Source organism: Nyctibius grandis, chromosome Z (assembly GCF_013368605.1).
Source record: "Nyctibius grandis isolate bNycGra1 chromosome Z, bNycGra1.pri, whole genome shotgun sequence".
In the NCBI taxonomy this organism is placed as follows: Eukaryota; Metazoa; Chordata; class Aves; order Nyctibiiformes; family Nyctibiidae; genus Nyctibius; species Nyctibius grandis.
In genome coordinates this window covers 42876796-42891452 of record NC_090695.1, presented here as the reverse complement: position 1 = coordinate 42891452, position 14657 = coordinate 42876796, and the positions used below count along the sequence as shown (strand labels likewise).

General features: G+C 39.1%; 1 protein-coding gene across 1 annotated transcript in view; it reads right to left on the bottom strand.

The window, feature by feature from the left end:
• TRPM3 (transient receptor potential cation channel subfamily M member 3) overlaps positions 1 to 14657 on the bottom strand; it is a 490459-nt gene that overhangs the window by 50148 nt on the left and 425654 nt on the right. Inside the window, exons 11-17 of the mRNA XM_068423967.1 lie at positions 13677 to 13811; positions 11098 to 11148; positions 5374 to 5409; positions 5089 to 5229; positions 3644 to 3673; positions 2249 to 2538; positions 1182 to 1410 (exon numbers count right to left, since the gene is read on the bottom strand). Coding sequence (XP_068280068.1) covers positions 1182 to 1410; positions 2249 to 2538; positions 3644 to 3673; positions 5089 to 5229; positions 5374 to 5409; positions 11098 to 11148; positions 13677 to 13811 — 912 coding nt within the window. The remainder of the gene's footprint in view (positions 1 to 1181; positions 1411 to 2248; positions 2539 to 3643; positions 3674 to 5088; positions 5230 to 5373; positions 5410 to 11097; positions 11149 to 13676; positions 13812 to 14657) is intronic.

Here is a 14657-nt window from a genome sequence, read left to right as displayed (position 1 = left end):
TACAAGAAGCTGAAAGGAAAGAGAGTCTGTTAGCCTCAGTTATTCGTTGTGAAAGAAAGATCTATTTTATGGCTTAAGAGATGCATGCTGCAAAGAAGAAAGCATGCAGTGGGAAATGAGTTGCTGCACTGATCCCCATATACCCAGGTTGAATATCTGCAAAGCCAAGCAGGGAACAAGGCAGCAGTCCCTCTGAAGGGCAACGGGCCTATGAGTCGAGTCAGAAAAACAGGTAGTAAAGATGTCTCCAAATGTGAGAATGTTTTCTACCTGTAAACAGAAGAATATTTATGCACAGTTCCTGCAGGAGGATGATAAGAATGATATCAGCTGCTTATTCTCAGTCATCACTGTCACTGGATTAGAGTCAGTACGATAATGATGCACGTACTCATAAGCATTCTCGCCATCACTGAATATATTTTCACACAGCAAAATAGTTGAGCAATTACTACTTTTCACACACATGATTAATGCAGGAGAGAAAACCCCTTCACTGAAAATATTTCTCAGTTATCTGGGAGGAAGAGGAAATTCCTGGTTATATACTGACTGGTGAGTACTTTGGTGAAAGTGGAAGATGCCAGCCCATGGACACAAATTCACCTCCCAGAATTCACCTTGCTCTGTTAGCAGTTTCACTAACTGTGGAAGTAAAGCTTAAACACCTTTGAAAATTTAATTATCCTTTAGATCCTCTAAGGTAGTCCCTTGAGGTCAGTCATCAGGAAGCCTGGCAGGGTATTGCAAGAAAATTTGTAGTGCTTGCTTTGGCCTGTTCTGGGGAAGGTTGTTGGATCAGCACCTTTCACTAGCAGTTAATTCACTTACACATCCTTTCTCTTTATTTATCTTTAAAAACATTGGCTAAGTCCTCAAGTATCCAGGCAGGGTGACATACTAACCTCCTGGCTCAATTCTTATTCTGATAACTCTCACTGATGCCAGAGGGGGCTTTGAGAAAGATGATGTAAAATCTAAGTAATATGCTTTGAACTTGGATTTGTGATAAGCTCCCTGCTGAAAAACTGAACACAGAAAGAATATACCCTGCTTAATGTCACTACAAATAAGCACCTGAAATATACTAATTGAGCCAGTTGTTACTGATTTGTTGTGAGCCCCATCATCATCTATTAGAACTCCTCTGACTGTTAATTTTATTTTGAAACAGGGCTGACCTTTAGGCCAGAATTTTTGCGCATCCGGAGACGACCCATCCACATGTCTGTGAGCAGCATTTGGCTGCAAGTGTGAGCAATGAAGTCCCTGTGCTTGGCTGCCACTGCAAGCTGCAGGCATGTGGCGTTGCTCCAGTTCTTCAGCTCGTAGGTCAGCAGTTTCATTGCCAGTTGCTCATCCTGCTTGTACGACTGGTCCAACAGCTCCACTGCCAACTGGCCGAAGTCCCTGCAACAGAGGGACATTCGTTCATTCCCATTAGCCCAAACAGCCTGCTATAGAAAACACCCCTCTGCAACTGACAGCCTCTGCAAGGGGGGCATCACCCTCTATAATGCAAATCGTGATTTTGACTGTACATATGGAAACCCACATTTTCAAATGTGAGTGGCTGATGGTAGGCATATAAATAAGTGCCCTGACTTAGGATTGATGAGCACCCACACCTACCAGCTGTCTGCTCCCACCTGCCTGCCCACCTCCCTGACATTTCCAAGCTGAAATCCTCTTGTTATCTGCAGCTTAGAGGATTGCTTCTGTGCTGGAAAACGAGTGTCCAATACCCTTTTTAAAATTCTGTGTCTCAGACTTTTAACATTAGGAAAGATTATTATGGAATCTAGTATCTTGGCTTGCTGATCTAAGCATGAGCTCTTGGTTAATTAATGCTTCTGCCCGAATATTATGTTCCTAAGGATTTCAACAATTGTTCTGCTTGGGATGAACAGAGTGTCTTGATAAAGCACAGAGAAAGCTTGCAGCCTGACTCGTGAGGCCTCAGGGAGAACACATAGACAATATAGATATTTCATTGCCTTCTTGACACCTTCTCATTTAAGAAGTTATACTTCTAGCAACTCTGCTTCTCTGGCAGACAGATTGTTTAAAAGCCATTTAGACTTTTGCTAAAGGGACGGCATTTTCCCTAGAAGTTAGAAATGAAAGCAAAGTACGGATAAGCAAATTTCAGGCAGATTCAGCTGCCTCTCGCCCTTCTTTCTTTTTTTTTTTTTTTTTTTTTTTTTTTAAACACAGGAGGAAAGTGTGTACATGCAAGAAAATTCACCTCGAATTATGGTTCAACTCTTGGGATATGTCATCCACCATGTCATTTTCTGATGCTTCGTGGGCCATGGCTTTGCAGAGTTTACAGGCCACCAGTGCTTTAGCCATAGCCTCTTCCCCATGCTGCCAAAAGAAGAGGGCCATCTTCTGACGCTTCATCAGCACAGCCCACACCATCAGCTCGTGGAATGGGAAGGGGAAATGATTGATCTCAGGGTCATCCAAATCAATATCAACTTCTTCTTCTCTTTTTTTTGTTGTTTTCCGCCCTCGCCGCAAGGGGACATCATCCTGTGAGAATCATAGAGAAATTTTTTTCACCAGTGAAGGAACTGAATCAATTCACACAATGCATTGGAGTCAGTACCTGAGGTGTCAAATACATTCCCTGCAGGCCAGACCCTTCAGCTTTTTTTGACAAAATATTTAACACAAGAAAACAATTTAAAAAGTATTGGTCCATGCACTATAATTAAGAAGTCAGTAACCCCATACCTAAACACAGGGAAAAAGAGATTTGGACTATCACTCTCAACTGTTCTTTCTCCCTAAGAACACAGAGCACAATCACATAATATTCAGAACCGTTTTGGAAAAGCAATCATTAAAATAAAGCTAAGAGCTCACTCCAAATATAACATCTGCCTCTTTCCACCTCCAGAAAGCATATATTCAGGGGATGTTCTGGTCTGCTGAAGATTCCCTCCCTGCTTATTCTTGTGTTTTCTCCCTTTATCTTCTCCCAAGAGTAGGAATCTCCTTTCTTCACTCCCACCCTGCCTTTGTATCCCATGTTTATCCCTTCTTTCTCCAGCTCTTTATTGTTTCTGTTGTCTTTAGTTTCTCTCCCATTTTAGCCTACTGCTTTTGTCAGAAGAGGTGACCTATTCTGTGCTGCACCTGTGGATAGCAAAATGAAAGTTGTTGTATAAAATAAACAAAAGAACACTACTATCTCCTTGAAGCATTGGGGTAGCCAAAAGTGTCAAAAAAACTGATAGAAATTTGGCCCATGTAAAGATTTCTGCATCATTCTCTGCAACTGCTTCATTTCTCTGAACATGTTTTAAAGTTACACAGTTATTTGACTGAAATTCTGCTTGGCCTGACAGACTGCAACATTTTGTTTAATCTTCATGAAAAGAAAAATTATGCATAGAGGGGGCAGAGCCTTCTTTTCTCTTATCTATCCACTGGAGTTTTATTAAGAAATGTTTCTTAATCTTGCGTAAACAGGTTGTCTGGATGGAAAATACAATTTGTGTGGCACATTTCTCATACACAACTTGAAAACAACTATTGGTGCCTTCATTACAGTGAATTTAAACATTATCTTGGTATAGTGTGTATTTGTCAAAGAAGGAAATGACATTAAGATTTATTACAGGTTGCCTACCTCCATTCCCAACAGTTTCAGGGCTTTTGGCTGTACAAAAAAGTTAGAAAAATGTTATTTCTCCCACAAGGATGATGAAAAATTACAACTATATGTGTATACATACATGCATACATACATGTGTGTGTAACATGTGATGTACAACTTATAATATAGAGTATATAATAAACAATATATAATATAATATAATATAATATAGATAATATATATCCAATGTAACGTAACGTAATATAATAAATATAATATAATACCATATAATATATACACCAATCAAATAATTACATATATATATATATTTAACTCAACCTTGAGTTTGACCCTATTTCACCAAAACATGCAACAGAAGACATACATTTGTATTCAGGTACAAATCACAGCTGGTTTGGGGCTGTTGCAAGGCATGAATGGATTTCTCTGGAGGACACCAGTATTGTGGCCATTCCCCTGGCACACTTTTATAGACTGCTGAGGAACTGCTCTGTATGTTTGTTCAGTATCTGTGAAATCGTTACTCAAACACTTTTCTTGGTGGAGTGATTAAGGGAAGGAAGTCTCTGCCAGCAACTACAATTACTACAATTACTACCTTTCCCCTCAAAAGTAAAGAATGAAAGCGTAGGGAAACAAACCAACATATTTCACGTGTTTGGCTGTAACCATTTCACAGAACTGTTGCTCTTTACAGCCACTTAGAACAATACTCAATGGTGTGTCTTGCTAAAATCTGAACTGAGACAAGAAATGAAAATGTGAGGTAAAAAATGGCAAAGAAAGAACTACAAATCTCACTGCGAGCAGTTGAGAAGATTTTTCTTCACACTGGATTGGGTCGGTGGCATTATGGATGACAATAAATATCTTTTATGTTTTAGAAAGGTAGTAAACTTACTTTGGATTCACAGTATTGTAATCTATCAAACAAGAAAACTATAAAAATACTGAATGGTGTTTTTGCCATAAGCCCCCTGGCTCTGCTGGAGCCACATCCAGCCAATAAAGCCGATTCGGAGTTACAGGTTTCTTTGCCCTGATACTTTCAGGCCACAGTCTAGAAGATGAGCCATGAGACAGGAAATGTGTCTATCAAAATAACAATTTTTTCAAGGCTAATTCAGGTGCCCTATGGTATTATTCGTACAGGTCAAAAGCTGTGGATACTCATAATTACAGATTTTAGAGACAGAGGAGACTGTTTTATGTCCTGGTCTCACCAGGGCAGCAGAACCCAATAATTTTTTCATTACATTCGTAAAAAATGTAGCTTGTATCAGTGGCTGTCTTGTGGTGCATTGTGGTGAAGCAGCTGCTATGTACATAATAGAAATGAATCTGTAGACTGAATAGTGTGTGCATGTGGATCCCCCCAGACCGGAACCATCTAAGAAGCTATGGTAATCCCTGCCAGTGGGTGCAGTCATACAGATGACAAATAACTTGCTCCTTACCCTCTTGGGCCCAAATAAATTGTGGTACAGTGTTCTGAACCGCTTTCGGGTGTAATTGCAGCGATATGCTCCTCCCATCAGGTACTCTATCACCAAACCAATATCAATCAGACTTATCCGATAATCAGGAGGTAAGTTTCCCTGGAATGAAAATAACAAGGATGGTGGGGGAGAAAGAAATACTTATTGCTGGCATTGTTAAATATACGTTATAATGATGTTAGAATAAAACAAATTAAATAGTTAAAAACACAAATGTATTATTATGCTGGTTAATTAATTCACCTTAAAATAGATCCAACTGAAACCTGGATATTCTCGCTTGGAAAGAAGACATAAGTTAAATAAGAAGGTGAAGAACTTGTTGGAAGTAACAGAAGATAACGTCAGTACACAGTACTCATATTCTTCAGCTGGGGAAACAAGGAACACGACTGCAGAACAAAAAGCATGAGGATCAGCGCACTTGAAAGGTCAGGCACAGTTGCTGGACTCTAGTCCTGCAAGATGGCACCTTTTCTGCACCATCTGTCCCCCACAACTCTTGTCCTGGCATCTCACGTCTCTGCTGGCATCTCTTTGGTCTGCCTCATCTGCACTGCCAAGGCACAGTGAAATGACATCCTACAGTATCATTTGTTCACATGGAACCAGCTCCTGAGTGTGATCTTCCCATCCTGCAGCATTTCCTTCCCATGTTCCAGGAAAGGAAGGGCAGCGGGGAAAGAGCTGTATTATCTACTCTAGAGGACTTACACAGTGGCCAGGTTGGATGGGGCATTGAGCAACACCAGGAAGGTGTCCCTACCCACAACAGCGCTTGGAACTAGACGATCTTTAAGGTCCCTTCCAACCCAAACCATTCTATGATTCTATGATTCTAGTGCATGACTTATTGCTAGTTGCTAGAGGCATGGAGAGTTTCTTAGGATTTGCTCTTGGGTTATGTACAAATAAACATGTATCTTTGCTTAAATTCCACACCTGAGTATGAGGAAAGCATCTGTATGTATGAAAGTAAGTATGACAGTTGTAATAAACAAAATATCTGTGGCTAATTCTTTGGGGCCACTGCCTCCAAGGTGTTTGGATGACAGTTTATGGTTCAGTGAGTAGTTCCCTAACAGAAAAGAAGGCATGATTCAGCAAATTGTGAATAGGTCACACAGATCTAGAGATGTCTTTAAGAACCCTGCAGATTTACAGAACCCTCTCTGTCCTGTATGTCATTGTGCAAGTGATGTGACTACAAATTAAAGGTGGAAAGAGAGGTAAATTATCCTTCTGTGAACTGTAAGCAGTAGCTTTGGAAAAAGAGAAAATTAGTCTAGTAAGAAATTAACTTGTATAGTCAACATTGCAGAAGGACCAGGAAATTGTAATTGTTTGCTTCAAAGTTTTCAGTGCACTGTAATAGCATAATCTCATTTTCTGTAATGATATACAGCATAGATTACAGTTAGCCTGTAGCTCTTTTTATATGGTCATCAAAAGAAGGCTAGTAATTTGCACGGAGAAATTTTATGACTGCCATGTCTTGCTGGAAATATTCGCATGTCTGCAGATATCTGCCTGGGTTCTCTGCAGATGTGCTGATTAGATTAAGAGCAGATAAACACTAATGGAGAGCAGATGGCAACTGGTTCTGCAGAAGAGATTAAATAGATGCAAAGACCCTCCCTGCTCTTCTACTTCAGCCAGGAAGAGCAATGCTTATTTCCCTCTCTGCTCACCACAGTACAAACAGCACGCTGAAAGGCTGAGGAAGGGGAGAGGGAGGTAGTGCTATGGTGTACCATGCCTAGCAATGGGCTGGGATTCAAAGGGACAAAAGATCAAGCAAATTTAGTGGCAAAAGGTGAGCTGCCATCTGTCTTTCAGTAACATCCCTTAGCATATCCTTTTGCACTCTTCCTGCTCTTGGCTAATCTGATGGGCAGACGAATCACTATGGTTTGCAGGAATGCATATTAGCTTAGTTTATTGAACACAGTAATTTTTATTCTGAGCTGTTTAAAGAAAATAAATGTAAATCTAAAAATTAAATCCTGCTAGGTTGTTTGTTTGTTTTTCCCCCAAATGCTCTTCTCTCTCCAGAATCCTTAAGGCAATGACAGTTTTACTAGAACAAGGATGAAGGCACTGGCAGAAGTGGGAGTTGTAACTCCATGACAGAGTTGTAGTTCTTCAGCAGACTCCTATTGTCTTAATGTAAGACACTAAACCTGAATGCTTTGATATTATTCAGTGGCAAAAAATACTTGAGCAATTAAGAAAGCACAACAGGCATCAGGGTGCCGCGTGTGTTAGAGAGTGTGAGTTTCTTGATATAGTTCTTCTGATTTCTAAAATTCAATACAGGGATTTAGATAAAAAGTTTCCAATAGAGTAACTTTAATAAAAGATACAGCTAAACCTCACAGATAATATTGAAACACTTTACTAAAGAAAACTCAAGAATTCACTGCAGAAATACACATTTTATGGACATACACATATATATGGCTCCATGCTAACACAGAATTACTTTTCCAAAGTGAGAAGACCTAGTAAAGCCAATTGGACCATACTTGTGAGAGGAGTTATGCATGTACCAAAGCATTTGCCGTGTCAGCAGTCACCTTGAACTACCCTGGCAGTGGTGAGTCTGCTTGTAAATAAAGCATAGTGGTGCAAGTGGGTCAGAACCCCTCCAAGAACAGCAAAAATTTGGATGGGCTAATTCTAGTACAGCCAAAGTGGCCAGGAATGACAGAGGAGAAGGTTTGGTTTTCGGGTATGATAGGTACCCCAGTTAATAATCAACTAACCTTTTAATGTTGGGACAAGCTCTTCAGTGCTAATGCATTATTATTTTCCTGAAGAAACTTTAACTTTAAACTGTACCTAATCAGAGTATTTTTTCACTTCAAGTGCATTTTTATATTCAGCAGGTACCAAGCCTCTGATTTTGCATGCTGAGGGAAAAATAATACTTCCAAAATTTTGTATATTGCTTGTTAGTTCTCTGGAAATGTATACATACAGTGGCAGTCCAAAATAAAGAACTTTGAAAACTTATATCACCCAGAGTGGGATTAAGATATATTGATTATATACAATTTTCTGGATTAAAGAAAAAATTAATCTGTTAATTTCTACTGATCTTCATTAGCTAGCTGAGCCAGGGAAGGATTTTTCAAAAACAACCTGTAGAGGGCAACCTCCACTTACAGGCAGGATGTTCAGCACAGCCACTGTTTATTCCTGCTTAGTTTGTATGGCCTAGGGAAGGAAGTCAACCCTGTATGTTAAATTCTGTACCCTTGACAGGAGATGTCAAAAAGGCCATGATGCAAACGATGCAGGCAGAGTTGTCCCCGTATGTAGTTATGGAACTGAGAGTATTGAAAAGAGAGATGAACACAGCTGTCTCTAAAGCAGAATCATTAGGAAGTACTTTGTCTTTTAATACATGCAGAATTTAAACACTCTCAGATTACTGTAAATTCTTTGACTGTGTCTCCAGGCCTTTACTATATGCTGCCCAGGCTAAGAGTCTTCACAGCAATATTTGGAAATCCAAAGAGAAAATAAATTGTTGTCTTATATGTTTGTGCATATGTGTGTGTGTGCACATGTGTGTCTGTAAACTGCCACAAACAGGATGTGGTAATGTGACTTCTGTTGTTCAAATTCTTTGCTTTAATAAGCAGGCAGGGTGGTCTTTCAAACAAAACCCCCATTCCTAGTGATGTATACAGCTATGTAATACAAAAATAGTAAATTAAATAATGCTTCTATGATTTGTAAGCATGTTTCCTACTTGAGAATTCACAATGATGTAGCTGTAAATAACTTTTTATAGCACGCACCCTTTTAAATAGTGCAGGTATTAAAATTGCGATGTATGCATAAAAAGCACAGAACATGCATATCCTTTAAGTGTTGTCTCAAGATGACATACTACATTTTTTTGTATTTATATTTTGTGATACTGTAATTAAATGAGAGGTTAGGTATCTGGCATCAAAATATACACAAAGTCAAAAAACTAGCATCAGCAGTGTGGTCTGGTTTTCATGCACAGTGGGCCACTTAACTGTCAAATAGTGATGCCCATTAAGAAGCTGTTATTTCCAAGGAGATGTTTTCATTTAAACTGTTGTCAGATCTGCTGACTGATTTACAGCTTACTTGACTGGTAAGGGATCTGCTCAGATGGCAGGGCTATGGCGAGCTGTCACTTTTCTCTGAGTGAACTGCGGTTGTTCCTCATCACTCACAAAATGAGAAATACAGCCCCAGAGGTGCAGTTTTCTGATGAAGGTGCTAGAGGACTGCACCAGGCTGCTTGTTTTTAAAGCCCTTAACTATGTTCTAGTAAGAGTACACATCATTGACTTCAGGTAGTGGGAATTACTGGAGACTTTAGATATAGACAGAGAAAAGAAAGATGAATTTATGGAAAAATGACCATCACCTAACTTTTAGCAATCACTGTGAAACAAATAATGTCATTAAATATAGTGTAAGTTTATTTAATGCCAATGTCTATCAATATATACCTATGAGTACTGATCATCTTTGCCTATTTTGATGCCTTTTTTCCAAGAGTTCCTTTAAAAATACGTCTTTTGTTAGGAACTCAGAAAAAGATGTTGATATTATTTAGTCACCCAACATACAAATTTTTATGCCTTCGAAGGAAGACTTGGAAAGGGGATGCTGGGGGAGAGAAGCAGTTTGAAAAGGAATATATTTTAAAGTAAGAAGACAGATGATGCTTGTTTCAAACACTTACAGGCACATAAATAACTGCATATTTAGTAAAAAAAAAATTCTGGTAACTTGGGCTTCGAGAGATGTAGTCAGTCTAAATGCATTCTAGCTTTACTCTGCTCCATCCAAGGGGATTTGTGCATAAGAACAGTTTCAGTTTCTTCTGTAAGCATTTCACAGTTTCTGATGGTCACTTAATATACTACATATAGCTGAACAATGATGATGCCATGTAATACACAAACCAAAAAAAACCCACCAGAACCTCCCTAAACATAACTACTGATTATTCTGTAGCATTATTTAACAGAAAGATGATATATGAAACATTGCCACTCCCCTCCTCTAGCTGCCTTTTGTTCTGCTCAGCTGTCGGTGACAGAAGAAACCACCAAAACCTGCACTTTTACAAAAAATCTCCATTCCTGTTTCAATCTTGTATCTAGCCCCGTGTTCAGAAATCTCCTTTCTCAAGTATGCTACCCTTGAGGTCTAACTTACATAATGTGCAAGGTTGTAATCTGCACATGCTTTGGGAGAATATTCAAGCTGATGAGGTCAGTTGCAGACTCAGTCTCCTTACTTGATGCATATATTTAGAGGATATGGGATTTTCATCCAATGCTGCTGCTGCTCTAACTCTTTTAATCCTGAACACATTGCTAAAGGTATTTGGTAACTCCTTCTGTCACTATACATTTCTGTGTTTCTGTCCTGCTATATATGGCTCTTTATAATTCAAGATGCTTGAAATTAACTTAATAAGGGGGCAAGGGAAAGTTGCACTACTTCTTTTTGTATATTTCTGCTGAGGAAGATGGCTACAATACACCACACAACACAGAACAATGAACTGGTTCAAGAAACTAGGATCCAGCACAATGATAAGGACTATTTTACAGACTCAGAAGTAAACTAACAACATGGAAATTAGCTTTGACAATAGTTGCAGGTATGGAAAAATACAGATAACAGCATAAATCCACACGATATGTAAGAGCCTACAATTATGCTAGCAGAAGCGCTATTACCGAAGCATCTAAAACCACAGAGAAAGCAAGCCAAATAACTTGCTAATTGTGCTCTGTATGCAAAAAGTTCATATTCAGTACATACAAACAGGACATTCTGTAATGGCAGGGGAAGGAGAAGGCTCTAACTGAAAGCTCATGCAAAACAGAGACTGTATCTAGCTACAAAAAAGCAATCATAGCATCATCTCCAACCTACCGTCTATTGGACTCTTACCTTTTTGACGTCCCTGACTAGATGATACAGAGTGTTGGATGGCCCATGTCTCTACAAAGGACAAATAAAGAAGAATAAAATAGTTTTGTATTGTCCAAAGACCTGCAAGATGTAAATGCTGAAACAGCTTTCTCACCTTAGTAGTTTAATAATCAGGCAACTGAGAGCACTTCAATTGTACAGTGTTATCAATTAAAAAAAATAAAAACAGTTACAAGAACATTATTTCACCTGACCTCTCTTTTGTACAAAACGCTTCAGTAAGAAAATCACAAGAACTGCCACACTGGATGAAAACTAAGGTCCTATATACCAGATTAGGTTGCTGGCTTAGGCAAAGCAGGAGCCCAGCACAACATGCACAGCCTCTGGGAGAGAGTGGAAGGAAAAACAGCTGCTTAAGTGTCAGCCTTACTGCACTCAGGATCTCCACTTCCACCGTTGGTGGCTCAGAGAGCCCCTGAGTCTGACATTCCATCTAGGCTGTCTCATCTGAAAACCACTAACAGCATGCACAGTCTGTGAATTTGTCCAATCTTCTTTTGACTCCACCTGACATACAAAACATTCTGAACATTCCGTATCGGACTCCCACAATATCAATTATATGTTATGTGGAGAAGTACTTTCTTTTCTGTTATGTTTTTGACTGTTGCTGATATTTTAAAAGACTTTTATGGGAGGTCTCCTTGTCTGTAACTGATGATAGATGAGACCACTACATATGTGCAGAGTCAGTGTTTCCATACATACATTGCTCTGCACTTGCCAACACTTAATTTTATATAACCCCATCACTGAGCATGACGAGACTTCCCTGTGATTCTTCATATGCTGCTTCAGATTTGCCTACCCTGAGTGATGCTAAATCACCTGCAAACATTGTCCTTTCAATAGTTACTATTTTTAAAATGATCTCTAAACGGGCTGAACAGCAGCGGACCTGGGACAGGGTCTTGGACAACCCTGGTCATAATGTCCTTTTGTGGTGAGAACAAACCATATATTCCTACTCTCTGTTTTCTACCCTTCAAGATTTCTAAGGCTTAACGTTTTCCTACAGAAGCTGGGTAAACAATATTTTCCTGCAGAAACTGGATAAAATCTTTCTTGACATAAAATTGATCCCCTTGTCTATTAATTCTATTCTTTATTATATTTTTACAAATTTGCCATGGCAGAAGTCAGATTCACTGGTTGTAGCTTCCCAGGTCACTCTCAAGGCTCATGTTGAAAATTGGTATTTTTTAACTGGTCTTGTAATTTTTTTGGTGCTAAGGCTATTATGGATGCATTAGGTCATAGATCATAATTAGTAGTTTAGGCATTTCACAGCTGAGGTCTTTTGGAACTCTTGCGTGAATGATTTATGGTGATCTCTATAGCTCACAATAAATTTGTTCAAAAAGGCCTTCTTTTAGCTATAGAACTGAAGACTTTCCTCAAACTTACTCCCTGTAAAAACTGGCTTGTCACAAGAACTACAATGCTTATGTCTGTAGCAAGAAAGCTCATAGGCTTTATGTTCTTAATAATAGACGCTAGTTGATAGGCTAAATTTAAGCCAATCAAAGATCAGATGGCAGTCTGTCTCAAGGATGGCGCGGATACCTGTTCCTTTATATTTTGCACAAATTTAATGAATTCTTTTCATATGTGATATTTTTGAAAGACTGACTTCTGGTCACCATCAGTGTGAAACATCTCTGGATAATACCCCAGCGTGGCAACTTACGATGGGCAGGGCTTTGAAAAGTACTGGCAGAAAAAAACTTTTTGAAAAGGGCTATGCACTATATCACAATCTCTCTCTAACAGACAAAACTAGCAATCCTAAGAACTAGACAATGCTTTAAGATTTTTTCCATACCACTAAAGCAATTTGAACTTACTGGTTTCTCTTGGTAGGCAATAATGATGTGAATGCTGGAATGGGTTTTGCAGTTGAGAACTCAGAAGCAACTTGAACCTGTGCAGTTTTATGTTCATTTTAAGGGCAAAGATATAAAACTTGCAAACAGGCTTTTAAAACTCAAAACCATCATTTTGGAACATTCAGTGAGGACATGGGGAAGTCCTTCACTGTAATAGGTCTCCAGAAATCATAAAATTTCACCTTTAAATTCAGAATATTATCCCAAGAAGTTTCCTTCTATTTTTTTTCTAGTGGCTGAATTTGATTAATAGTTGCTAGATTTTTCCAAAACCATAAAGGCTTATACTATCAGGAGTCATGTATCATCATCCTACAGGTCCTAACTTGCCAGTTACTGTCTTCCAGCCAGTGCCATCCACCTAAATCTCAGGCCTGTCATATTGGAATTACAATGACCAGAAATCAGCTGGTACTGCGTGGGGCTTAGTCCATGTCTTACAAAGTCCGTAGAGTAGATCAGGTGGGCAAGACACACTGTGTTCCATTATATAAGAGACAAAGCTAAGAGAAAATGTGGACTTCTAACATGGAAAATTTCTGCAGCAGGTGTTGGCTGCCTTGTGCATCATCATGTCATCGTAATGTGAGTGGGAGCTAGAACGATCAATATAGAGAGAGAAAATTTGCCTTAGGTTGGCCCTACCGTATTGTACAATTCCTCTAGCCGGGAGATGGTGAGAAAACGATGCATGCTTACTCCATTTTCTATGAGTAATTTCACAAAATCCACTCTGTCCAACACCAGTGCATCCAGCATTGCTTGCTCAAGGGAGCCCACCTGCAAAGCAAGCAGATTAATTCAGGCCGTTCCTGGGCATTGCAGGCTGTATCTGGCTGGTCTGGTTACCCTGGCACTAGCAGAGAATCCTGACAAAATTCTGAGGGTTGCTCTTCTAAGTTTAAAATGGGATAATCACAGTTCTAGTCTATATTGGTTTCTCTGATTCAGGGCAGCATTTAAAAAATGAGTGTCAGAGTATTAAGATTAACACACTCTAGAAAATCCAGATTAGGACCAAGGAAGTGGAATCCAAGAAACTGGTGACTACACCTCCATACTATTCACCATTTCAATATTATCTTTATTTCTCTTTCCCAAAAACCATTTTATTTATATTGGGTATATTACATGCAGACACATTCTGTCTTTACCAGCTTTTTCCTTTGTTCATGGTGTGGAGAGTCAGGGGTGTGGAGACTCAGGGGAACTTTGACACCCAGGAAGCAGAAATAGCTTCACAATTAGCATTTCTTTGAAGGGCCAAATGCAAGAGGTCTTTTTATGCAAAACCTCTCCTTTTCTATCTCTTGCAGTTTGAGGGCATTAGAAAGATGAGAAATCATCTCATACTGCCAGCTTTTATCTTGCAAAATGATTGCAGCTTGCAGCATTTATGCAAATTTTTGCTATGATGTGGTGATGGAGCGATAACGATAAGGACAGTTTAGTACCATTAAAATTGCTATGTTTTGATGTGTACTTATGCCCAATATTGAAGACAAGATAAATAGTTCTGTTCACTCCATAACTAAAAATGCAAGGATTTTTGAAACTAGCTTTAAGGGACAGCAAGCTCTAGAAACTACATTTAAAGCAAGGATATTTAAACTGGTTTTTTTCCTT